At 35.2% G+C, this 27,776-nt stretch overlaps 1 protein-coding gene across 1 annotated transcript in view; it reads right to left on the reverse strand.

The window, feature by feature from the left end:
• The window catches only part of Stoml2 (stomatin like 2), a 154,744-nt gene extending 128,277 nt beyond the window's left edge, over positions 1-26,467 (reverse strand). Inside the window, exons 1-2 of the mRNA XM_090401638.1 lie at positions 26,188-26,467; positions 12,703-12,831 (exon numbers count right to left, since the gene is read on the reverse strand). Of these exons, the coding sequence (XP_090257764.1) occupies positions 12,703-12,831; positions 26,188-26,223 (165 nt within the window). The 5' untranslated portion in view covers positions 26,224-26,467. The remainder of the gene's footprint in view (positions 1-12,702; positions 12,832-26,187) is intronic.
• Between the last annotated feature and the right edge of the window lie 1,309 nt (positions 26,468-27,776).

Genomic DNA, 27,776 nt, shown 5'->3' on the forward strand with positions numbered 1-27,776 from the left:
CATTGGTGGCATGTTGTCCATATGTACCACTGATAATACTTCATCTAACCATGTAATCACATGAAAATGCAAAAATAAAAATAATCATAGAAACTTGGAAAGTTTCAAAAAAAGGCATAGGTTATGAGAACATAATAACCTATGGCATCAGAGTTACCTTAGCTTGTAACGTTTAAAAGACATAAGCACTGTCCAGGTATACATTCACCTTCTATTAAGGATTTTTCTGATTCGAGTTTCACTGGCCTGAGTTATTACAAAAAGATGGTTCATACTGGAGATCACACAGAAACCTTAAGTGGGCAAAAACTCTCATTCAATAACAAAGCAATCCTGTGTCAGAGAGTTGTATTTTTCATAAATGAATCACAATTGGTACATGAGTAATTATCATGGAAAGGCTAAGAGTCTTCATTTTATCACTGTAAAATAAACAGATAAATCTATATTTCACACTCACAAGGTAGCCCATAAGTCACGAAGGGCTTTAAACATTTAATAACTTATTATCAATTATTTTTATTCTTTTTTTGTTATAATGAAATACAGAATATGGAAGGTTTTTATTATTAGTTACGAAAAACCACATCACGTGAATGCCTTCCATTTTCAGCTTCACAACAGCAGGTCACATCCATGACAGCTGTTGTTGTTTCTGGCTGTAGCGCCCTAATTTCTGAACGAATGTTCTGCTTCAGCTGTTGGAGTGTCTGGGATTGATTGTTCACATACACCTTTTCCTTCAGGCAATCCCATAGGAAGAAGTCAGGAGCCATCATATCTGGAGAACATAATAGTCAATTAACTGTATATCTTTACAAAATTACAGTTAGATTAATTAAATGCTGATTTTCAAAATAAAATTGCATGATTTTGGTTCATTGGGTTGTAAATTCTTCCATGATTAATTTCCCAAATATTCCTTAGAATATCTGAAAAAAAAAAAAAAAAAAAAAAAATATATATATATATATATATATTCAGTTATGAAATAAATGGATCTTTAATATCCCCTATATTTCTGTTTATCAAGGATTATTTTACATTGCAAAATGAAGATGTCTAGGTTTTTCTTTAATAAAAAGTGAAAACAGTGATCAGCATTCATTTTTAAAATTATAGACTACTATGTTATAGTAAAACTTCAGATTAACATAAACCAAAATAATGACCCACACATTTCGACCTTTGTATTGAGATCATCATCTGGAATACATGTATATACAAAGAACATGCTAAAGTCATTCTAATTTGGTCATTAACACTACTGGCCTGACCTATGGTGAAAAAACACCCTTACTACATCAAAGCCAGAGTCCTGTTATCTGTTTGGTTAGAAATTACCAAGAGATAAATTAAGCTAGAGATTACTTACAGAAACAGTATTGATGATAGCCAACACATGAAGTAAGAACTGAAATTATTGCTTAGAGTCCTGAAGTGAGAATTTGCTGGAGAAGAAAGAAGTTGTGCAGACTGAATTGTGCCATGCATATTCTTGGGATTTTTATGACAATAATATTGTTTAGAAAATTTCAGAAATTTCAGAAAAGCCTTTGAAATTTTGTAAATTTCAAAGGCTTCCTTAAATATGCATTCATACCAGGTTTTTGCATGATGCAAGGAAAAGTACCTTTCTAATCTAATTTGGTGTAGAGTGTTAAGAGCAAGAATGAATGACACATCATCATCATCATCAAATTCCTGCCATGTACCCTCAAGGGGTGTACAGGATATGATAATACTACATGAAAAAAATTACATCATTATTAATTTCCTATCTACAATTTTCCTCCAAATCAGTCTGTTACTTGTCAACACTCCAATATTATCAGCTCTTATATTTCTATCGTCTAAAGCACTTTGTACCGTATCAATCCACCTATATTATCTTGGTCTTCCTCTCGGTCGTTTTCCTGCCAACCTGGCAGAGAACACTTCTTTTGCTAATCTTTCCTCACCCATTCTGTTTAAGTGACCATACCACCTGAGATTAGCTCTGCTAACGCATTCTTGGATGCTGACAATGTCAAGTTCTTTCCTAATATCCTCGTTTTTAATATGATACTGCCATTGATACCATCTGTTCATGCCTATAATCTTTCTCAGGACTCTCATATCTGAAGTCTCTAGTCTTTGGTCAAGTGTTTTACTTCTGACCCAGCTCTCAGATCCATAAGTTAAAACTGGTTTGAACACTGTCTTGTATACAGCTAATTTAGTGTTGTGACTAATTTCTCTCTTTTATTCAATTGACTTCCCACCATACCAGCTTTGCTGATTCTGTTGTCTATTTCTATATTTAATTTACCATCTTCAGTAAAAATCGTGCCTAAATAGCTGAAATGTTTTACTTGTTCCACAGGTTCTCCATTCACAACACAGTTGACATTTTCAATGATTCTGCCTATTTTCATTGTCTTTGTCTTTTTATTGCTGACCTTCATACCATATCTATTAGAAGAGCAATTCAATTTAGTCAGAGAATCTTGCAGACTTGTAGCGGATTTATTTAGAAGTATAACATCATCCGCATAAAGCAAAGAGCTGACATTAACATCTCCAATTCTGATATCATGTTTAATACCACTTTCTTTCATAATGTGATCCATATAGATAATGAATAACAGAGGGGATAATGTACATCCTTGTCTCACACCAGATTTAACATTAAACCATCTTCCTGTACTTCCTTCAATTCTAACTGCTGACTTACAACTCAAATAAAGACTAAGTATTGCTTGATAAAATGTCCCATTGACACCATATAACTGCAGCGTATTGAATAGCTTCTCTCTTGGCACCTTGTCATATGCCTTTTCCAGATCGACAAAACTTAAATACAGATCTTTGTTATATTCCCATGCTTTCTCGACTATTTGTCGTAAAGTGAAGATCTGATCCTGACAGCCTCTATTTGGCCTGAATCCAGCTTGTTCTTCACCAAGCTTTTCTTCCACAATTCTTCTCAACCGTTTCTCAAGTATACTTGCATAGATCTTGCCAGGAACACTCAGTAGGGAAATACCTCTGTAATTCTCACATTCAGTTTTATTTCCCTTTTTATATATGGGTACTATGAGAGCTCTACTCCAATCATCGGGAATTCGTCCCTCTGTCCAGGTTTTCTGAACTATGCAGTGCAGCCACTGTAAGACTCTTATACCACCATACTTCAGCATTTCTGGTTGAATATCATCTACTCCTGCTGCCTTTCCACATTTCAAGCCTTTGATGGCTTTTTCTACTTCAAGTATGGATATGTATTCCTGACTGCATGCCTGGTCAGTGTTTTTTACCACTGTGCTGTCATCACTGCTTGTTTCATTTAGCAGTTTTTCAAAGTAATTACTCCATACTTCAAGGATATCTTTTTCTCCCGTTTTCATGTCACCTTTATCATCTCTAATTCCTTTTATAGCACTCTTTCCTCCATTCTTAAGCTTCTTAAACAACCTCCAGAATATTTTGCCACCTTCTTGATATTTATTTTCTATATTCTTGCCAAAGTCCTCCCATGACTTTTGTTTAGCTAGTTTTACACAGTGTTTAGCATTCTTGCATTTGTCTCTATATTCTCTAAGAGCACAAGCTGACTTATTTGACAGGAACTTTTGGTATGCTTTCTTCTTTTCCTTCACTGCCTCTTTAACCTCCTGTGTCCACCAGGGAGTTCTGATTTTTTTATCCTTACAAACAACCTCACCACATGCCTCTCTGGCAGAATCAATCAATGTTTTCTTCAGAGTTTGCCAATGAATCTCCAAGGTTTGATTCCTGTTCTCAAACTCTTTCATTTTTCCTTCAATAATCTTTGTGTATTTTAGTCTGCAGCTCACATCTGAGAGCTGCTCAACTTTTATTCGCTTTAAAACTTTCTTACATGTTATTCTTTTCAATATGAAATTCAATTTTATTCTGCTCAAGACTAAATAGTGATCACTTCCAATTTCAAATCCTCTGTACACTCTGGTGTCCTGCACGAGGGAGAAAACATCACTATCAACAATAACATAGTCAATGAGACTTTTCTTATTCCTAGCCTCTTCTCTCCATGTGAATTTGTGCACATTTTTATGTTGGAACATGGTGTTAGTAATAACCAGTCCATGTCCTGAGCAGAAATCCAACAGATATTTGCCATTATTATTAGCTTTGCTTTTTTCTCCAAATCTTCCCAAAATATTTTTGTATGTCTCACAATCATTTCCTACTCTGCTTTTTAGATCCCCAACAAGGACCAACGTTTCATTTTTCATTGTGTCAGTTGCTTTTTCTAAAGCCTCAAAAAATTCCTCCACTTCTACCTTAGTAGAACCTTCTGTGGGACCATAGGCACAAATAAGTCTCATTGTCCAGTTCTCCATTCTCATATTTGCCCACATTACTCTACTTGAGACTGACTGCCATTCAAGAAGATTAGCCTCATATTTTGTGTTGAATACTATGGCTACTCCTTCTTTTCCTTGATTGTCATTGCCTGAATATAACATTTTGTATTTATTGCTCAGGAAGATCTCACCAGTTTTGGTCTTTTTTGTTTCAGTCACCCCTATTATGTCGATCTGGTACTTATCTAATTCCTCAGCTAGCTCCATTTCTTTGCCATTCAGGCTTCTTACGTTGATAGTACCGATCTTTAACTCTGGTGATGTTGAGTTGGGGTTTGTTTTCAGATTTGTTCCAGTAGCTGACTTTTCGCTGTTCGCCCTGGTTCTCTGGCGAAAACAACGGGGCCCTTGTTTAACCGGGCCAGAAGCTCTGGTCGGTTCTCCGCATTCCTTTAAAGGCTATGTGGAGGTCTCCTGTCAGTTATACGGCTTTGACCCTTAAGCATCCCTGAATGACACATTAAATTGTTAAATTTAACGTGTCATTCATTCTTTATTTTATGGGTTGGAATTGTGTCCAGTTTCACCAATTTAAGTTAAGTTATAGGTAAAAAGGATTTGGCATACCCCAGGGTATGGCAGGGAGGTACCCCTGTAGGACTTGAATATGTTTTTAATTTTATAAGTCATTAAAAAGTAACATTAATGGCATAGAATTCTATTTATTTTATCTGATAAACCATTTAATGTACAGGAGAGATATGGTTTTACTGTAATCTATATTACTTGAATTTTTTGATTGATAGTTTTACCATCAATAAAATCAAAAATTTTATTGATGGTAATTTTGCTATAGCCATTGTTTATAAAAACATGCTGCTAATAATTTGTAATTCTTGCTTAAGAGTTTGCTCACTAAAGCAAAATGTTATAGTAGCTCTGTTTTTGAGGATGTTAATTACTCCAAGTTTTTGTTCAGGGTGGTGGTGGTGGCGGTAAGAGTTAGCATAGATGTATTGGACAACATGCATAGGCATGTGGTAAGACAGTAAAGGATGGACTGCTAAGGAAAGATGTGTGACCAGTGTATCGAGGAAATGAAGTGAAATTTAACTTTCAATTTCAATGGTAAAGTGTATGCATTCATGATATTTGTAGCTAAGGAATGGGTTTAAAGCTTGGCAGCAATGTGGCCAGATAACAAAACTATCATCAATGTATCTAAGCCAAATTGTATGTTTTAAAGTAAAGGAATCTACAGCACATTGTTCAAAAGCTTCCATAAAAGTTAGCAATTGGAGATTGTGGGGGGGGGGGGAGGAATAGTGGTGAGCCCATGACTGTATATTCTTTTTCATCATCATCAAATTTCGGACATATACACTCAAAGGGTGTACAGGATCTTATGATAGTACTACATGAAAAGTTACATAATTACAAACATCCCATCAACAATTTTCCACCACATTAGACTGTTATCTATAAATATTCCAATATTATCAGATATTATATTTCTGTCTTCTAAAGCACTTTTTACTGTATTAATCCACCTACATCATGGTCTGGGTCTTTTTCCTGCCATCTTGGCAAAGAACACTTGTTTAGCTAATCTTTATTCTCCCATTCTGTTTAGGTAGGCATACCATCTAATATTAGCTCTGCTAACACATTCCAGAATGCTAACAATGTAATATTGCCACTGATGCCATCTGTTCAGTCCCATAATCTTTCTCAGGACTCTTATATCTGTGGCCTACAGTCTTTGATCAAGAGTTTTATTTCTAACCCGACTCTCTGATCTATAAGTTAAAATTGGATTGAACACTGTCTTCTATTCAGCTAGTTTAATCTGAATAATCTCTCTCTCCCTCTTATTTCATATAAATTTATTCACTTGACTTTCTACCTACCAGCTGTGTTAATTCTGCTGTCTGCTTCCAAATTTAATTTGCCATCTTCATTAAAAATTGTGCTTAAATAGCTGAAATATTTTACTTGTTCTATAGGTTCTCCATTCAGAATGCAGTTAATGTTTTCAATGTTTCTGCCTATTTTCATTGTCTTTGTCTTTTTAATGATGATTTTCATACCAAATTTATTACAGCATTATTCAATTTGGTCAGAGAACCCTGCAGATTTGTCCTGGATTTATTTAGGAGTATAACATCGTCTATATAACATTAAGAGCTGAGACCAACATCTCCAATCGTGATATCAGGTTTAATAATGCATTCCTTCATAATGTGATCAATATAGATGATGAATAACAATGGAGATAATGTCCACCCTTGTTGCACACTTGACTTAACATCAAACCATCTTCCTGCATCTCCTTCAATTCTTACTACTAATTTACAACTCAAATAGAGACTATGTATTGCTTAATATAATGTCCCATTTACACAACATAACAGGAGCATTTTGAACAGCTTTCCTCTTGGTACCTTGTCATAAGCCTTTTCCAGATCTACAAAACTTAAGTATATCCTTGTTATATTCCCATGATTTCTCAACTATTTGTCTTCAAGTGAAAATCTGATCCAGACAATCTGTGTTTGACCTGAACCTAGCTTGTTCTTCTCCACCAGAAATTTTCTTAGCCATTTCTTAAGAATACGTGCATAAATCTTACCAGGAAGACTAAATAGGGAAATTCCTCTGTAATTTTCACATTCAGCTTTATTCCCTTTATTTATAGATGGGTACTATGACCACTCTACTCCAATCATCTGGAATTCGTCCTTCTGTCCAGTCCTCCTGAATTATGTAGTGTAGCCACTGTAAAACTTTTATACCTCCATAAATTATCATTTCTGGTCAAATATCATCTACTCCAGATGCCTTCCCACATTTCAGATTTGTGATAGTTTTTTCAACTTCAAGTAGTAGAGATATATATATATATATTCCACATGGCATTCCTGTTGAGTGTCTTCTACCACCATGCTGTCAATGCTCATTTCATTTAGCTATCTTTCAAAGTAATTACTCCATACATCAAAAATATCTTTATCTTCAGTTTTTATGTCTCCTTTATTATCTCTAATTCCTTTTACAGTACTCTTTCCTGCATTTCTGAGCTTTTTTTCAAAGCCTTCAGTATCACCTTCCTGATATTAAATACCAAAAGCTTCTCATAACGTTTGTTTAGCTAATTTGTTTAGCCAATTAACATCTCCAATTTTGATATCAGGTTTAATACTACTTTCCTTCATAATGTGATCCATATAGATAATGAATAACAGAGGGGATAATGTACATCCTTGTCTCACACCAGATTTAACATTAAACCATCTTCCTTTACTTCCTTCAATTCTAACTGCTGACTTACAACTCACATAAAGACTAAGTATTGCGATATAATGCCCCATATATATATAACTGCAGCGTATTGAATAGCTTCTCTCTTGGCACCTTGTCATATGCCTTTTCCAAATCGACAAAACTTAAATACAGATCTTTGTTATATTCCCATGCATTCTCGACTATTTGTCGTAAAGTGAAGATCTGATCCTGAAAGCCTCTAATTGGCCTGAATCCAGCTTGTTCTTCACCAAGCTTTACTTCCACAATTCTTCTCAACCGTTTCTCAAGTATACTTGCATAGATCTTGCCAGGAACACTCAGTAGGGAAATACCTCTGTAATTCTCACATTCAGTTTTATTTCCCTTTTTATATATGGGTACTATGAGAGCTCTACTCCAATCATCGGGAATTCATCCCTCTGTCCAGGCTTTCTGAACTATGCAGTGCAACCACTGTAAGACTCTTATACCACCATACTTCAGCATTTCTGGTCGAATATCATCTACTCCTGCTGCCTTTCCACATTTCAAGCCTTTGATGGCTTTTTCTACTTCAAGTATGAATATGTATTCCTGACTGCATGCCTGGTCAGTGTTTTTTACCACTGTGCTGTCATCACTGCTTGTTTCATTTAGCAGTTTTTCAAAGTAATTACTCCATACTTCAAGGATATCTTTTTCTCCCATTTTCATGTCACCTTTATCATCTCTAATTCCTTTTATAGCACTCTTTCCTCCATTCTTAAGCTTCTTCAACAACCTCCAGAATATTTTGCCACCTTCTTGATATTTATTTTCTATATTCTTGCCAAAGTCCTCCCATGACTTTTGTTTAGCTAGTTTTACACACTGTTTAGCTTTCTTACATTTGTCTCTGTATTCTGTGAGAGTAAAAGCTGACTTATTTGCCAGGAACTTTTGATATGCTTTCTTCTTTTCCTTCACTGCCTCTTTAACTTCCTGTGTCCACCAGGGAGTTCTGATTTTTTTATCGTTGCACACAACCTCACCACATGCCTCTCTGGCAGAATCAATCAATGTTTTCTTCAGAGTTTGCCAATGAATGTCCAAGGTTTGATTCCTGTTCTCAAACTCTTTCATTTTCTTTTCAATAATCTTTCTGTATTTTAGTCTACAGTTCACATCTGAGAGCTGCTCACCTTTTATTCGCTTTAAAACTTTCTTACATGTTATTCTTTTCAATATGAAATTCAATTTTATCCTGCTCAAGACTAAATAGTGATCACTTCCAATTTCAAATCCTCTGTACACTCTGGTGTCCTGCACCAGGGAGAAAACATCACTATCAACAATAACATAGTCAATGAGACTTTTCTTATTCCTAGCCTCTTCTCTCCATGTGAATTTGTGCACATTTTTATGTTGGAACATGGTGTTAGTAATAACCAGTCCATATCCTGAGCAGAAATCCAACAGATATTTGCCATTATTATTAGCTTTGCTCTTTTCTCCAAATTTTCTCAAAATATTTTTGTATGTCTCACAATCATTTCCTACTCTGCTATTTAGATCCCCAACAAGGACCAACTTTTCCTTTTTCATTGTGTCAGTTGCTTTTTCTAAAGCCTCAAAAAATTCCTCCACTTCTACCTTAGTAGAACCTTCTGTGGGACCATAGGCACAAATAAGTCTCATTGTCCAGTTCTCCATTCTCATATTTGCCCACATTACTCTACTTGAGACTGACTGCCATTCAAGAAGATTAGCCTCGTATTTTGTGTTGAATATTATGGCTACTCCTTCTTTTCCTTCATTGTCATTGCCTGAATATAACATTTTGTATTTATTGCTCAGAAAGATCTCACCAGTTTTGGTCTTTTTTGTTTCAGTCACCCCTATTATGTCAATCTGGTACTTATCTAATTCCTCAGCTAGCTCCATTTCTTTGCCATTCAGGCTTCTTATGTTGATAGTACCGATCTTTAACTCTGGTGATGTTCTGTTGGGGTTTGTTTTCAGATTTGTTCCAGTAGCTGACTTTTCGCTGTTCGCCCTGGTTCCCTGGCGAAAACAACGGGGGCCTTGTTTAACCGGGCGACGCCCTAGCCGGCATGAAATTTTGTGATGTCATACCATCATTTTTTTATTTTAGTTTAACCAATAAGAATACAATTTGGTCGGCTAAATCCCAAATTGCCAGCCCATCCTCGTTCGTTCAGTATCAAAGTAGATACCCAACAGAGTGCACCACGAGAAGGTGAGGATTGGACATTAGGTCAGAAGCCCTGGTCGGTTCTCCGCATTCCTTTAAAGGCTATGTGGAGGAAGCCTCCTCTCAGTTATACAGCTGTAGTGAAAGCAAGCATTTGAAAATGCCTGCTTTGAAAATCATTATGTTAAAATTTATAATTTTTTAGAATAACATTTATCAAAGTAAATATGAAACTTTTGTTTCATATTTCCTCTTTTTGTAGTTATAATTTTTTTCGCTTTTTTTTGTAGAATGAATATTCCTATAATATCCAGTGCTTAACCACTTCAGATATAGTGAAAATATATGAAACATATCTGATAAAGACTGATTCAAAATTTATGCTAATTTTGAAGATTTCCAATTGCATCACCACTCCCTCTCTCTTTGCTCTTGGAACTGAATTATAAAATAAAAAAAAACTACTATGTTCAATTCTCTACCGGTTTGCAAAGTTTGCAGTGACAGTATTCAAAATCTATTATTTTATTTTACCATTTTGACAAAAGAATTAAAGCAATAATATTTAATGATTATTGCCTTAATTTGAATTTTTTTTATAGTGCAAATGTGTTACATAAACATTCAACTTTTTTTTTGGGAGGGGAGTATCTACCTATTCATCCTGTATATATTTCAAATATTTTCAAAACTGTTCACTATATAATTGTTAAAACATACATCACTCTGGGAGAATGTTCATAGATTTTAGTGTGAAATAGTAGTAAAAGTATAGTTACTTCAAAACTACCACATAGCTAAACTAGCAGTAAATGTATTTTTCAAATGTGCAGTGATTTCTTCTTTATACTACAAGAAAATATCAGATAATAATAATAAAAAAAACTATGTAGTATTTTCTTTTTCACTCAGTGATAATTTTAGAATGAAATGTTATTTAAAACGTTGTTTGTTTCTTTCGTTTTTTTCAAAAGAAAGTTAACCTGATTATTTTCTTGCTATTTTTGCCAAATGAACATCAGAAATAACTATAAAAAATTACATTAACTGTAGCAAGATTTGAAAGTTTATTTTTCACTTGGTTAGACAATAACAAATTTAGTTCAATCCTTTATCCAAGTGTGAGCAAACAAAGTTTGCACCTGAAAATATCTTCAGGACTGGGGTAAGGTAGTACAACACCGGGAAACTCGTAGCAAAGGTGGAGACCAAGCCAACATCGCTCCTATCTCAGTATCACCCATAATGCAAAACACATCTCCTTGCGGATAGGTATAATGTTATCCACTAAGGGAAGGGCCACTACCCAGACTAGTTTCGACCTTTATTGAGATCTTTTCAGTGGGAACCAGGCCCAGAAGTAGAGATACCAGGCAGAAGCATTAGCAATGTCATCTTTACCTATAGGAGTTGCCAAAAGGTGTGCCACCTTTTTATTAAATTACTCTGGATTTAGAGAAAGATGTTGAAAGTTTATTTTTCAACCCAGAATAATTTAATAAAAAGGTAGCACACACCTTTTGACAACTCCTATAGGTAAAGATGACCTCGCTAATGCCTCTGCCTGGTATCTCCACTTCTGGGCCTGGCTCCCACCGAAGAGACCTCAATAAAGGTCAAAACTAATCTGGGTAGTGGCCCTTCCCTTAATGTATAACATTATACATATCTGCAAGGAGATGTGTTTTGCATTATGGGAGATACTGAGATAGGAATGATGTTGGCTTGGTCCACCTTTGCTATGAGTTTCCCGGTGTTGTACTACCTTATCCCAGTCCTGAAGATATTTTCAGGCACAAACTTTGTATGCTCACACTTGGATAAAGGATTAAACTAAATTTATTATAACTGTAGTTTAACCTTCACATTAATGATATTGGGGAGGATTTGAATGAGGATATTCAGTTGTTTGCAGATGATGCAGAGTTGGGAAGAACCATGAGGAGAAGAGCAGATGTTGAGACCTTACAAGAAGATTTGAATAGTGAGTTGTGAATGTTTGGAATGTATTGCCTGAAAGTGTAGTGTCTGTAGAGAATTGCATCAATGGCTAGGTTGAATGAGTTGGGATGAAGGTGTTTGAAGCACAGTATGATGAGATGTGTGTATGACAAAGAGACCTCCTGTGATGAGTCTTGGATTGCATGGGGATCTTGAGACAATAATGATAACATGAAATGTATTGATGAAGTCTCATCAGTGGAACCAGACTTGTGGAGATACCAAAAACTGAATCAAGAAATTGGAAATGGCACTCGAAATTACACATTTCCTAGTTTGCATGCATGCAAAAGTAAATACCATGCAAACAAAACATGAAATATTCCTGAAAAAAAGTCCTCATGATTATTTGTTACTAAATAAGCGCCTCCATAGCACAATTGGAAGAATGACGGTGCATTGCACCCTTCGACTGGAATAGACCTAAGCTCGATTCTCGTCACGACGGGAAGAATCTTTATCTGGACGATTTCAATCAAAGGTGAGTTAGCCGATCTCATACAGAGGTAGCAGGGTTTTTTCTCCCAGAAACTCGGGTTTTTCATCCCACATACAGACAAATTGGCACTTCAGAACACATGCAATTTACAGACATAGAATACCAGTTGTGGTGGTGGTGGTGGAGGTGGGAGGTAGATGGCGTTGATTGAGACGATTCATAGTAGAGGTTCGGTGTAGTGGGTGAGACAGTTGTATCAGTTGAGACAGTGGTAGGTGTCCTCCTGCGATGAGTCTTTGGACTCCTTGGAGGTGTCAGGAATAATAATAATAATAATAATCAAAGATGGAAGAGAATGACAATAAAACCTGTTTCTAAGATTGAAAAATTTAGTCAAACTGATGTATATGTGATTAAAAACATATTAAACTTAATATTAACTAAATACATACTGGTTGTAGGATTCGATAAAATCTTCCCATTCTTTCTACCACCCAGGCTTCCTGTTGTGGTACAAACATTATAAGAGTGTTTAAAGGTGTTGAATGACGGTATCTCACAAACTGGAGAGAAAGGCCAGCCTATAAATAAAAAAGATAACAAATATTTAGAATTACACTTGAATGAAAAGTAAAACAAATAGAAATATTTCTGGAAGTAAATATTTAAAAAGAAAAAATATTCATAATTAGAAAATTAAGCAAGTCAGTAAATGTGTCTATAAAATAACACAGCAGGTACATTCAAAATATTAAGATACATTATTAAAGACTTTATAAATAAAAGGCAAGAAGTGCAAGATTAATGCTCAATGGTCATGATTAATATCCTGAGGATATTAATCAATAATATTACTGGTATGGTGAAAAATGTATTCTGATCTTTGGCTAAAGCAGTAGTTATTATACCAAGAAGTGTTAATTTTTATCAGAATTGTATTTTACAATTCTGATAAAAATTAACACTTCTTGGCAATCTTCCCTTCAAAGTCTAAAACATCAAATTATAATTAGAATCAATTCATCCATTCTCAAGTTATTTCATATAGAAGGTTAGATAGTGACAAAGTTAATAGATTGTTTGCATGCAAAGGACTTTCCACAGCTAAATCTTACCATGCATTTGTCCATATTCAATGTTGAATGTTTGTACAAAAAAATTCTGAACCACTACTAAAATGCAAAAAATAAGGGAAAAGAAAATGACAAAAAGAAAATCTGTTTTAAATACAGCCTAAATTAAATATACAAGAAAGTATATCCAAATGCAAACAAAGTTTACAAAGTTTATTTTCAGATATTGGCTGCTTAGGTAGATGACAAAAGCATCCAAAGTGTCATCCTATCCATGGGGCCAAATGGAAAACACATCATCAGGAAGAAAAATCTACCATCAGATTAATGGTACTGCTATGGGTTTACCCCTCCCCCACCTAAACAGCCGACACCCCCAAAATTCACTTCACAGTAGAAAAAGAATCTAAATAACCATTTGCTTTATTTGACACATTAGTCACCTGCTTTTCAAATGGATCACTATCTTTTTCCATTTAGAGAAAGCGCATGCACGCACGCAGCTTCTCCTGAACATAGGAGAAGCTGCGTTAATTTGCCAAAAATTTGGGACACTATTATCTTAAGATCAACTCCAACATAGCTTTTCTTTAGTGTTACACAGTGATCGGCATTCATTTCAGACAAATTATGGAAACTACAACCATGTTAGAAATAATTTTAATTTCCTGACGTTCATCTGGAGTATACACGTATATACAAGTGTAAACTGAAGATTATGACCTTAATATGAAGGTTGAAATGTCGGGAAATCAAAATAATTACGTCTAACACAATTGTAGTCTCCATAATTTGTCTGAAATGAACTCCTACAAAGCTGAAACACTTCTTTTTTTTTTACAACATTAGAGAGCCCCAAATTAGGACTTTAGATCTTTTGTCCATTACAATTTGAATTATTTCACTTACTCATTGTCGTGTATAAACTATAACATGCTGTTTTATTCTCTGAAGATAATGATTTGAAATTCAGGAAATATCAGTTAGTCAATAAACATCTTTTTTATAAAATAGTTCGTTTGGTGTTGTTAAAATAAGTTATGAATAATTTTGTAGAATGCTGCAATTAATCAACATTCTGTCATGGCATTCTCAATGGCTGAATGCAAGGTATGTGACAACTATTAGAATGAATTCTAGTAGCAAGGATTATACGTTGGTCATACATAACTGGTAATTAGCTTATGAAATTAACAAAGCATATAAAGGATATTAATTTAAAGGATATTTAATGAAGTTATTCATTAAAGTTGCCTTTAATTAATATCCTTTATATGCGTTATTAATTCCGTAAGCTAATTACCAGTTATTAGAATGACATTGGTTTTAAAATCATGACAGCATGAAAAGTCATATTTTATACTTTCTGAAGCTAGGAAAGAGCTTCATTAACAATAATATCTTCAAGATTAAACAAGCACTTTCATGGCCTAGAAACTGAAGAAACACACACACACACACACACACACACACACACACACACACACACACACACACACAAAAACAAGTCCCCATATTTATGTGGTTTACCTTTTTCAGTCAATGCATGACAAAGTATTTTCACTACACACCTCCACTTCTCTCTGAATCTAATAATACAGTTTCTTTGTTTCTGCTGTAAGTTGAAAACCACTGCAGTTTTGCTTGGATTTATAGCAATTTATTTTTATTTTATTTTATTTATTAATTTTTTTGCCGAAATGGATATTAAAATAGATATTAAGCATGAGCAAAGTAATGAGCAAGAAAGTGACTTTCTCCCATGTCCTTCATATGTCAGAGATAACATTCATGCTGTTCTTAAAAATGCTAATGATTATGAGGTTAGGATAATGTTGAGGCAGTCCAAAATAAAATGCCCATAAAGAAATAATACTATGGAGATTATGGAGCATCAACTAATTGCATACACAGATCTTTTTAGCCAAAAAATCTCCAAAGCTTAGTTCTCATGAGTAAAGAGCCTAATAAACCTTCAACTAGAGCTTTCTGGTCTCCAGCATCCTGTTATGGTGGATGATAATGGGATGATAGTGTCTAATGCACTTGATTTTTTTGCTTCTCTTTCATTTTCCAAATAACACTAAACTAGCAATAATTTTAATGGTTCTTTACGTATGCTTTTCCATAGGTCAAACTATCAAACATATTTGCATTACATTCCTTGAAATTATATTAAATGGACTTTATATAGAATATTTAACATGTTTTCCAATGGTATAAGAGTCACCTCCTGCATCACAGTCTCAAACCATGATTATATTAACTCTTATGGAAAATTAGTCTTTGCCATAAATATATTCTCTATCTCTTTTTTTTTTTTTTTTTTTTTTTGTAGGGGGGGTCCACATTATCTACTTATGTAAGTAGAAAAAATATAACGACTCTGGAATGTTAGTTATGAGAAGAGGTTGAGTGAATACAAATTGCAGAGAAAATAGGATTGTCCATGGCTTTTCCATCAATTTGTTGATATAATTTGTTTTAAAAAACAAGTTGCAGAATTCATTAGAGAGGCAATGCCAGTGTTTTAGTGAGAGGAATTCAATGGATTAATACAGAGAGAAGTATTGAAAAAAAGGAATGGAAGGTGAGAAACAAGCCATCTCTGGAAGTTGATAGAGGGATGTGAGAATTTTTTTTTTTTTTTAGATGGTGAGTGGAATGTAATGCCAGAATTATGTTAATGTGCCTGGCATTATGGACTACTAAGGGGCAACTGATGTGAAATCATTAGCCTCTATATAAAAGTAGCCCAGTCGTGAAATTACTTCACATGAACTTTGTTTGCTTACACTTGAATAAAGGATGAAACCAAGAATATAATTTCTTGGCATCCATCTTTAATATATAGTATAAGAAAGTGAAAAAACTTTTAATATCTTAATTCTGAAAGTATAAATGAGTTGAAGATTTAAGTTAACATACATTGCTAGTTAAGTGAATCACCACAATGGATTTGCCAACTCCATGGAGGTTGTCATAATAATAAATAAATAACAATAATAATAATACAGGATTAAATAAATCCTATATGAAGGAGAATTCAATATGGGGACACAAACTGTAAGAAATGGACAATGGGGGGGGTAGAATTTATACACCTGATAAAAGATAATTACCTGAGACAACAAGTAATGGATAAAAGGTAATTCAATAATGGATAAAAGATAATTACCTGAGACGTGTAATGGATTAAGGTAACTGGATAATGGATAAAAGATAATTACCTAAGACAACATGTAATGGAGGGGATAGAAGGTTTGGAAGTAGATTTGGTTATAGCATCAGAAAACTTAGTGTAACCAATCTAGCCCTACTCCCTCCACTTGCATGATCATGTGGTCTTGACCTAGGACACTGCCATACATGCAGAATTTTCTGTTAAGAAGGGGTATGTAGAATTAAGGTGATTATGAAAGCAGTGCTATGACATAAGAATTTGGAGGGAAGAGATGTTGGCAGTGCATGCGATACCCCATGCCAAGGGGTATTTGCAAAGAGTGGTAAACTATATACCCAGTCTGAAGAACAAATCAGGTAGGAGTCAGATGGATGGACTATCAATAAGCAGATGTTGCATGGAAAAAATATAAAGAAAAAGATGATGAGCAACCTCATGAGGAGTACAGTACACAGGCAAATCCTTACCATATCCTTACCATATTGGTTAAAGGGTAACCAATATGGTAAGGAAGACAAAACTGATTATAAGAGGAAGCTGAGGACAAAGAAAATATCAGTTTTTTCACTATGTGGCAAGTAAAAGGAAGAATGAATATAGAAGGATGACTTTAATGAGTCCTAGTGGGAATTAAATAACAGAAGCAAATGAGATAGTTGAGTAAGTACATGATCAATTTTGCAAGTGTACACCATTCAGATGAAGATATTCCAGTACTGGATGTGACACTGACTGATGGATGAAGAGGGACAGATGAATTAGAAGTGCTTAAGATATTGCAAAACCTTAATGCAAACAGGAGCCATAGGGTTAGATGGCATATCACCCTGTGTATTATGAGAACATGCAAGGGAATTGGCACCTCCTCTGCTTAATTTGAAGCAGTTCTTGGGAAGGTGTCAAGGGAGTGGAAAGAAAATAAAATAGTTCCACTGCATAAAGGAAAACCCAGGACAAGTGGCAAATAATAGGCCATTCAGTATCTAAAGTGGTGGTTAAATTATTAGAGAAGTTAATAACAGACAGAATTCAGGATTTGTTGGACTGGAGTATGATACTTTATGACAACATGGATTTTTGTAAAAACTTGGGAACTGATCTGAATTAAAGAAATGGCTACTCAGGTGATACTGCTGGATTATGTAAAGCACTCAACAGGATTCCACATGGAATTCAACCCTGTTTTGCATAAATTGAGCATAGTGGGTGGATATGAAGCTGGTATTTGAAGATGGCTGATGAACAGATATCAAAGAATAGATTGAAAGTTTTTTTGACTTGGTTACACTATAAATTAAAGATGTCAAGAAATTATATTCTTAGTTTAATTCTTTAACTGTGCAAACATTGTTTGCTTACACTTGGATAAAGGATTAAATCAAGAATATAATTTCTTGGCATCTTTAATTTATAGTATAACCAAGTGAAAAAAAAAAAAACTTTCAACAACTAGCTCTTTTGACTTCTTGTATATGGGAAATATGATTTCTGCATTACCTCAACCTTAGTATCTCTTCAGGGTCTAGCTCTCACTAATGACATTTATTAATGCTCTTCACTGGGTTTGCTTACTTTCTGGGGAGTAGAGAGGTTCTACTTGCTGCAGTGGTTCCACTAGGCGGAACCACTGCTGAGTTTCCTATCCTGATGTGATTCAGGTCAGGAGTAATGAGCTTAACAATGATCCTTTAGGGTCACTCAGTGAGATTTAGAGTGATCTTTCATATTACTTGGAGTTTTTGCAGAGGTATCCCCGGACTTAAACATACCCTGAATAAAGGTTGAAACCAATCTGGGTAGTGGCCCTTCCCATTATGCACACAATGAAAGAGTGTGCTTTGCATTATGGGATGCTAAGCCAATTAATATGAAATCATCAGCCTATATACAAGTAGACCAGTTGTGAAGATATGTCACATGCAAACATTGTTTGCTTACACTTGGATAAAGGATTAAACTAAGAATATTATTTCTTGGCATCTTTAATTTATCAGAGAATGGTATATGGGAAGTTGAGTTCAAGTGACGTATCGCTAGGCTCAGTACTTGGTCTCCTGCTTATAGGAAATGATTTAAAGAGGAAATATTCAATTCTTTAGTGATGATGAAAAGCTTGGAAAAGTGATAATCAATGAAGATGATGTAGATATCCTTTAGGCTAACTTACATAGACTGGCAGTATGGGCAAAAATAAATGATTACCAGTTTAGCATGGCCAAGAGTAAGGTCATGCACTTTTGGATGAAGAAATCACAAGCTGTGTACTATATTGATGGAATTGAACTGCAGTAAACCGATGAGTCAAGGGATTCAACACTCTGTCCACAGGGAGGTGAAGTTTAGAGTACATATTGAAAGGTGGTCAAAATAGTATATCTATTTACATGGCTGTAGAAGAACATACTGACAAGCAAGGATAAGGAGGTTATCACTCCTCTTTACAAGGCCTTTAATAAGGCCACATCTGGACTGCTGCACACGGATCTTGTCACCTGGATTCCGTAGGAATGAACTAGTGGAGAGGATTCTAAGCAAGTGACCAAGAATGTGACAGGTCTATGGAGCAGACAAAAGGTCTGAGGACTTTGAAAATAGCTGATGGGTGAATAAGAGGGGATAAGTTGGAAGCATATACATTATTTTATATAATGTATATGCTAGACTAGGACTAGATTTTTTGTTTGGAAGATGGTAAATGAGTGAAATGGGGTTGTCAGAAATAGTTGCGAGTGCTTCTTCAGTGAATATTCACTGAGAGGTATGACAGGTATTGTGCAAACAACAATTACAGATTTGTTTAAGTTAAGGATATTACATCCCATATCGTTTCTTAGCCGAATAAGAAACTCAAAGAGTTTCATGACAAATATAGTAGAAACTATAAAGTTCGGCGATTCCAAGCGTAAGCAAATACCTGGATACTGCAGCAAATGACCCTTAAGGTAGTGCAAGCTGAGGCAACTCATGTCAAAGGTGGAGCAAGATCCGATCACTATTCTTGATATTTACCCATAATGTGAACTTAGCTCCTAGGAGCTGTATTACTGTTCTACATTATGAGAGAAGGTCACTACCCAGATGGGTTTCAACCTTTATTGAGGTCTCATCAGTGAGCAGGTAGACCTAGTTAATATCAAGTTTGTAGCGAACAATTGAAGCCTTTGCTTCTTCATATATCTAACAATTACAGAGTTTCCCACAATAAGTATTTGACTCCATGGAGATGCCCATGAAATAAAAATATATAGAGTGCCACTTCTGACTTGCCCAATGATATCAGCATATGTATTTCTTATGTTCTTCAAAGTGAATGTTTAGGAGTCTTCCTGTCCATAAGATAAGGTGCAGGTATAAGGCACTTCATACATTCCTGGATGTGTTCAACTTCCATTCTTCAGCACAACACTCCAAAATGTATGAAAATTCTCCATCCTTGAAGCATCCAGGAATGAATGAGGTGCCTTGCACCTGCAATTTAGCTCTGTGGACAGATGGTAAAATTATTCACCTTGAAGAACATAAGAAATGCATATACTAACATCATCAATCTCATGAAAAAATATTATAGCATGTTTGTGGGATAAAATTACATGTTTGTGGGATACAACTTACATGGATTTCCTCCATGTAAGTTGTATTAACTTACATGGAGGAAAAACAATATTTCTATGTAAGACAAGAAAACAAAGTTTGGTTAAAAAGCCTTTTATTCAGAAGACATGTTCTCATATCAATAATGAGAATCACATCCAGGTAATTTTCAACCAAAGGATGCATGTCATGTAATCTATCTAAAAGCTCTATGAAACTGTATCAAAATGGAAGACTATATGCAGAATTATCATCAACATCATTATTGGCTCTATAGCCATGCGAGCTCTGGCCTTCTGAAACTTCTGCCAACATTCCTTGCAATTGCTAAATTCCTCCAATTTCTTAATACCAAAGCCTTAATATCCTGGATCACGCTCTTCCCATTTCAATTTAGGTCTTCCAATCTTCCTTTTTTTATTCCCAGCTCCTACTGCTGCTGAACATCACATTAACTGTTCTATTATTATCCATGCACATTGTACTTAAATAATGTTTGGCTCATTAAATGGTCTGTATAAATCATAGATGTATCTCTTCTTCTTCTATACACCATTCTTTTGCACTGTTTTGGCAGTCCAACATACAAGTCTGGATTTGGTGGATTCCAGGTCACATTTGATAACTTGTCGATAAGATGAAGTTATTTTATAATTTTAATATTTTCACTGTCCGTGCAGTTAGCCGAGTGGCTATGAGCTTCACAACCATATAATCACCCCTGTTCCTTCTATCCACTAGACTCCAAATTGCATCTTCTCAACTTTTCTTCATCTTCAAGATTCCAAGAGATCAGAAACTATCTTAGTCAACTGCCTCTGGACCTTATCCAATATCTCTTCATCCTTTTGAAAACCTGGTAACCAAATCTATGCACAGTACTCTATATGGGACCTAATTGAGGCCTTATACAATGGAACCAGAATCTCCTTACTTCCTTCTACAAGTCAGTGTCCTCTACATCAGTGCTTCCCAAACTTCTGGATGTCAGGGCCCACTTTGGAAAAATGTAAATATTTCACGGCCCCCCTCGAAAAAAAAATCATAATATAGATATATATTATTATAATATTTATTGTATTTATAATCAATACAAAACATACAACACATACATATTCAATACAAAACATACAATACAACAGCGAATATTGCAAAAATCAAATGCAAATACTACATTTTTAACATCTTATATACACATTTGACATGGCACATTATCTCATATTTTTATATAGATAGATAGATATATCGTTATTGCACATTTGCAATACAAGCACGTGAAACGTAAAATGATTAGTAATAAAGAAAGAATTAAAAATATAAAAGAAGTTTAATAACAATTTAATGTGATGGATAGGTTTCAATACTGCTGCACAAAAAGTCAATATCAGGTGAAATATTTGAAACTGAAATTCCTAGATTTCTGCTTTGAAATGAAACTGCTATGAATAAGTATATCTTTACTAATATTCATTAAGCGCCGAAATACGCAGGAAGCAAAATTTGTGAACCAACACCAATGTGGGATTTTTTCTATTAAAATATAAAAAATAACAAAAAAGAAATAATAAATAATAAAAATTAAATACGTTTCTTTTAAGATAAAAAAATCTACTTAGTCTTAAAACATTTTAAATTTGTTTTCATTATTTCACGGCCCCCCTCAACAAAACCTACGGCCCCCCAAGGGGAACGCGGCCCACAGTTTGGGAAACACTGCTCTACATCATTCCCAGAATTTGTTGTGTTGTCCTCAAAATTTTAGATCCTTATCCACCATCACCAAAAAGATCTTATTTTCTCCACCTCCAACAATATATCCCCACCAAGCATAAATTCTACATCCTATCTTTGTTTCACAAATTTTAAAACCTCACATTTTGCAACATTCACTCAATCTATTAAAGTCTACTTATAAGGCCAGAACATCTGTTCTACTCCTCATTTCATCCCAACTTTGCATCATCTGTAAACAAATGAATATCCCCATCCAAATCTTTCCCAGTATCATTAACATGCAAGTGAAACAGGAATGGCCCTAAAACAGACTCCTGAGGCATGCCACTAGTTACTTTCCTCTTCTAGAATATTGTTCCCCCATACAAAACTTGCTGATACTTATCAGATAGCCACTCTCCAATCCAATGTGGTAGTCTAATATCCAACTCCATCTGCTCTAGTTTGACCATCAACTTATTATGCAATAATATTTGTCCAAAAGGAAGCCATCATCTTATTATAAGTAAGTAGATTACTAAAACATGAACTCCCTTTAGCAAATCCATGATATCCATCAGAGAATATACCACTGTTATCAAACCAATTCTGATTCTCACAAGCCTCTCCAACACTTTAACCACAACAACTGACACATAGATATGCCTATAATTTGATGCTTGAGTTCTGTCACCTCCCTTATGAGTTTGCACAATCTTGGCTTCCTTCCTTCCTTCCACTCCTCTGGAACTTGACCCAGTGCAAAACTCATATTAAACAAATATTCCAAGGTATATCAACTCCATAGTATATTCCTTCAAAATATGTGGTGATATCATCAAGTTCAACAGTCTTATTAGCATAAGGTTTGCTCAATTCCCCATATACCTCCTGCCCACAGTCAGTTTCTCCTCCTCATCATCATCCACTACTCTCAAACTTTCCATGATGTCATTCACAAGAATGAAATCCTTTTATGAACAGTTCATTAAATATTTCAACTATATCATCTACAGCAGTTGTTCTGATACCATTTTCTCCAATCAACATCATCCTTCCATAATCATTCTTTTTTTTTTTTTTTTTTTGCTGGCTACATATCAAAAGAATTCACTAGGATTTTTTTTTTGGGCTTCATTACCTAACTGACACTCATACTGCACTTTTGCTACCCTTACCAACCAAATCACCCACCTTGCCTGTTCTTCGTAATGCTCATGGAATTTATTATTACCACTCATCTTAGTTGCCTCCATAATGCCTTTTTCCTCTGAATTGCATGCTTACTCTTTTGACGCTTGGAATACATTTAAACACTCCTTCTACTAGACAGTTCCTGAATATCACCCAAGCAGCACTGATCTCCTTTCCACCGAATTCCTCATTCCTTAATTAAAATCATACATAATGATCACCCTTTTATTATTTTTTATTATTTGCACATTAAAGGAATATTTATAACATCTGAATAAGTATTTCATTCTATTCACATCTATTTCAGACCATACTGCTTGAAAACCACTGCCACAAACTTCCCAAAATTTGGGAAATGTTAATTATCAGGAATCTCAAGTTACATCCTGGGCTACCTACGAATGCCCATAGAGGGTGCACCACCTAGATAAGACTTTAAGAGTCACCCACGTGTTTCACTTAATACTGTATTGTATTTGAGTGTGTTGTTACAAAAGTCATTTGTAATCCCTGAAGATGTCTCAGCAACTGAAACGAAATACTGGAAGCATTAAAATTAGTTTTAATCCTTTCCCAGTGCTGAAAATATTCCATTAAACCTCCAACATGATGAATCACTGCCATTATTTCCCTCTTGTATCTCTACCTTATATGGACATAGCTCTTTTTCTATCATGAATAGCACTCCACCTCCCTTTTTATCCTTCCTATCTTCACAAAATACATCATATCCTTCCTTCTCTATTCCTGTCAGAATGTCATCCTCATCCAACCATGTTTCAATTATTCCAACGATTTTTGGGTGAACAAACTCAATGCTACTATTTCATTTTCCTTGCTTCTTATACTTCTAGCATTTGTATACAAACATAATATGCCTCTATGCCAGCCTGGTTGGCCGAGTGGATAGCGTATCCGCTCTCCACCCAAAAAGGCTGCGGGTTCGAATCCCACTGTGGGCATGGATGTTTGCGATTGTCTGTGGAAATACCAGTGGTGGTCGGCAGTAGATGGCACTGGTGCAATTGTGGTCAGTTGGTGATTGAATGATGGAGACGGAATTGTAGAGCAGGCGTCCTCCCTCGATGAGTCCTTGGACTCCCTGGAGGTGTGAAATAATAATAATAATAATAACAGCTCATTCCTGAATCTATAACAAGTTTCACTGATAGCACTTATTAGATGTGACTTCTCCTCATTCACCTCATAACCTTCTTCAAATTAAACTGTTTTCTCTAGATCCCAGATGACCTGGAAAAACCTCTTCCCTTTTTTTTTTGCCTACACACACTCATTAACATCCTCTTGGAGTTTCAGCCCTTCTCATGCTGTGTTCCCCTGTCCATCCTGAGTCTCCCTATTTCCTTGTTTGTCTTCACCATTTGTTCTTTCATTCTCTACACTGATGCTATCCATTTCTTCATTCATAAGCACCACTTCAATCTCTTCTTCCTCTTCTTTCTTACTTGATCAGATTCATTCTCTGCACTTCTAGAAGTCTCTACAAATAAGTCACACCAAAACCATTGAAATGCGGTCCATTATACAGTTCAATTCGTTCTTCAAACTCATTCCACACATTAACAAACTGTACTCTCCTTTCTCCTTGCACATTTCTGCTCCCATATCATTCACAATCTTTGCTCTCTGCCTCATCTTATCACTGACATACCTGGGCAACACATTGACCTGTTTTCATATTACGCTATTTTTTATCCTTCTCAACAACCTTCTGATATCCAATCTTATATTTTCCTTGTTCCCAGTCAAGTCATTCGTCCCTTTATAAAACAACTGCATTTCTATAGATCCATAAAAGGCTGGAAATGACAACAAACATCACATTAGCATGTGATGTTTGTTGTCATTTCCAGCCTTTTATGGATTTCTGTTACTGTTCTTGGTCACTTTCTAAATTTTCGAACTATCAAAGATATGTTTGTTTTGCTAATGGTTTATAAAATAATAATGGATATTTATTATGCTTTTCTTTTAGTTTTGGAGGTTGTTTGGCATAATGGATAGCATCTTTTCTCTCTAATCAACAGCTTATGAATTTAAATCCCACTGTAGCATGGCTGTCTGGATTCTTAAGTAGAAGATATTTTTCATATCAGGTGTGAAACCATCACACTACATACTGGAGGCCTGAATTTGCTTGAAACAGTACCACATTCAGTCTTAAGAAAGCAGGATTTTGAAGTTATCAAACTCTACACAAATGTACTATAAGTTTCCAGCCTTTTATGGATGGAAATGACAACAAACACCACATGCTAAAGATTGTCACTGTAAGTTCTTGGTCACTTTGTAAATAACTGTAAATTTTTGAACTTTCAGAGACATTGTTTTACTAAGGGTTTATAAAATAATAATGGACATTTATCATTCTTTTCTTTTAGTTTTGGATCAAATGACATCTATTCCAGCCTGGTTGGCCAAGTGCTTAGCATATCAGCTCTCCAGCCAAAAGGCTGCAGGTTCGAATCCCGCCGTGGGCATGGATGTTTGTGATCGTCTGTGGAAATACTAGGGGTGGTGGTCAGCGGTAATGGCATTGGCGTAGTTATGGTCAGTGGAAGTTACTGGATTTGAGTGGTGGAGATGGAGAGTTGTGGAGTGGGTACCCTCCCTCGATGAGTCTTGGGATTCCCTGGAGGTGTCACATAATAATAATAATATTCAGGCTCTTTTATTGTCCCAAAATATCTTAATCGATTTTTTTTTTTTTACATTTTCTCTTATGTAACAGCATCATTAAGACTAACATAGATAAAAGTAGAATACAAACAATGGGAATAAAAGTTTTAAGGACATGGAAAGAAATACATTCTTTTGTTAGTCTATTTAAAAACAAAGAATTCTGAAAGCAAGTATCAAGAATATACGAAATAAAAATTACAGGTCACCATTGAATGGATAAAGACCAGATCAATAAAGCTAAAAAAGAAAGAAAAAGATTTAAAAAAAAAAAACAGCTGAAACAGTGTTAATGATCAGAGAACAGAACGAAATGGGAAGTTACATCCACCTGACCTGACAGTTGTTGACAAATATTCGAGCGTAGTCTGCTCTAGTGATATCTCCAAAGTTCCATAGAAATAATATGAAATGGTATTAAGGAACACACATGCTCTGCTAATAAATATTAGTAAAACAAAAAACAGTTAATGATTTCTAACCTTTCTTAAGTGCCCCAAAGAACGAAATATAAGCATTGTCCACCACGGAATTGACGCAAGTGTGAACTAAAAATTCACTCAAATCGATGTTATTTTCGCTCATTAATATAGTTGCTACTTTTCAGTAATAAAGCTCTGTAGCTGTATTTGCATTTTTGCGAGTACCTTTCGTGTGTTATTATTGTATTGAAATATATATATTATATTATAAATAAACAACTGACAAACACGTGTATTACAATTTCACGAAAGCTGAATACATTGGCATACCACATGGAAACTCAACGCCATCTTCGCAGCACTGAATTGTCAAATCTTAGCAATATCTGACTAGTACTTCTGAAACCAGCCTAAATTCCCAGCTTATCTCCAAGATCCTATTCATTTGTAAGAAAGTAAAAACTATTTTATTTTTTCTTTTGGACTGCAAGTGAGCCTGATTAATTTCAATGTGCTAAATTCAATATGAGCTTAAAATTGCCCTATCACCTTCAAAATTTTCAGAAATCAAAATTAGTTTCCCCTTCGTAACTGCCCTTCTTAAGAACTTAGAGCTTATGTATATGCGAAATTAATTAGAGTTCAAAAATCTTGAAACCACCTGCTTATAAACAGTATCATTGCTTTACGCACTAACAAAAATCAACCATATACACTATATAGTAATATCCCACTCTTCTGATTTACTACTGTTACCTACATGAAACATGCTGATGGATTCGTGTGACTTTGACTTCAAAAAACAAAACAAAACAACAACAAAAAAAAAAAAGGAAAGAAAGAAATCCCAGATATGGAAGGGCACGGCGAATATATTTCTTTGGGTGTGTCTGTATTACGTCTTCTATAAATCTATAAGTCAGATTATCACAGTTACTATTATTATGTGACACCACTACCATCAACACACAATTCCATCTCCTGCCTACTACCACCACCACCAACACTACGTTTTGTCTGTAAACTGCTCGTGTTCTCATAGCGGAGTTCCATGTATTCGGGAAGAAAACTCCTACTAAGTCTGTATCAGATTTGCTAACTCAGCTTCAGCTAAAAAAAAAAAAAAAAAAAAAAAAAAAAAGCCATGTAAAGAATCCTCTCGTCACGAAGACAGTCAAGCTCAGTTCTTTTCCAAACGCAATTAGCCTGTAGACGCGCTTAATTGTTAATATCGTTCTCAATGAAGCCGAAAAAAAGCACGAAAAATATACGCCTCTGCAGCGCAATTGGAAGAACGACAGTATGTTGCGCCATTCGATTTGAAAAGGCCTACGTTCAATTCTCGTCCTGACGGGAGGAATCTTCATATGGATTTTTCAATCGCAGGTGAGTTAGCCGATCTCATACGGAGGTAGCAGGGTTTTTTCTCCTGGAAACTCGGGTTTTTCATCCCACATACAGACAAATCGGCCCTTAAGAACACACGCAATTTACAGGCAAAAAAAAAGATTATTTGTGGTGATAATCGGTAGATGGCGTCAATGTAGATACTTGGTAGTAGAGGTACGGTGTAGTGTTCGAGATGAAGAGTTGTACAGTAGGTGTCCTCCCGCGGTGAGTCTTCCGACTACTTGGAGGATTCACGAATA

This window comes from Typopeltis vanoorti, chromosome 12 (genome assembly GCF_054136105.1).
Source record: "Typopeltis vanoorti isolate ZY-2024b chromosome 12, IOZ_Tvanoo_1.0, whole genome shotgun sequence".
NCBI lineage: Eukaryota > Metazoa > Arthropoda > Arachnida > Uropygi > Thelyphonidae > Typopeltis > Typopeltis vanoorti.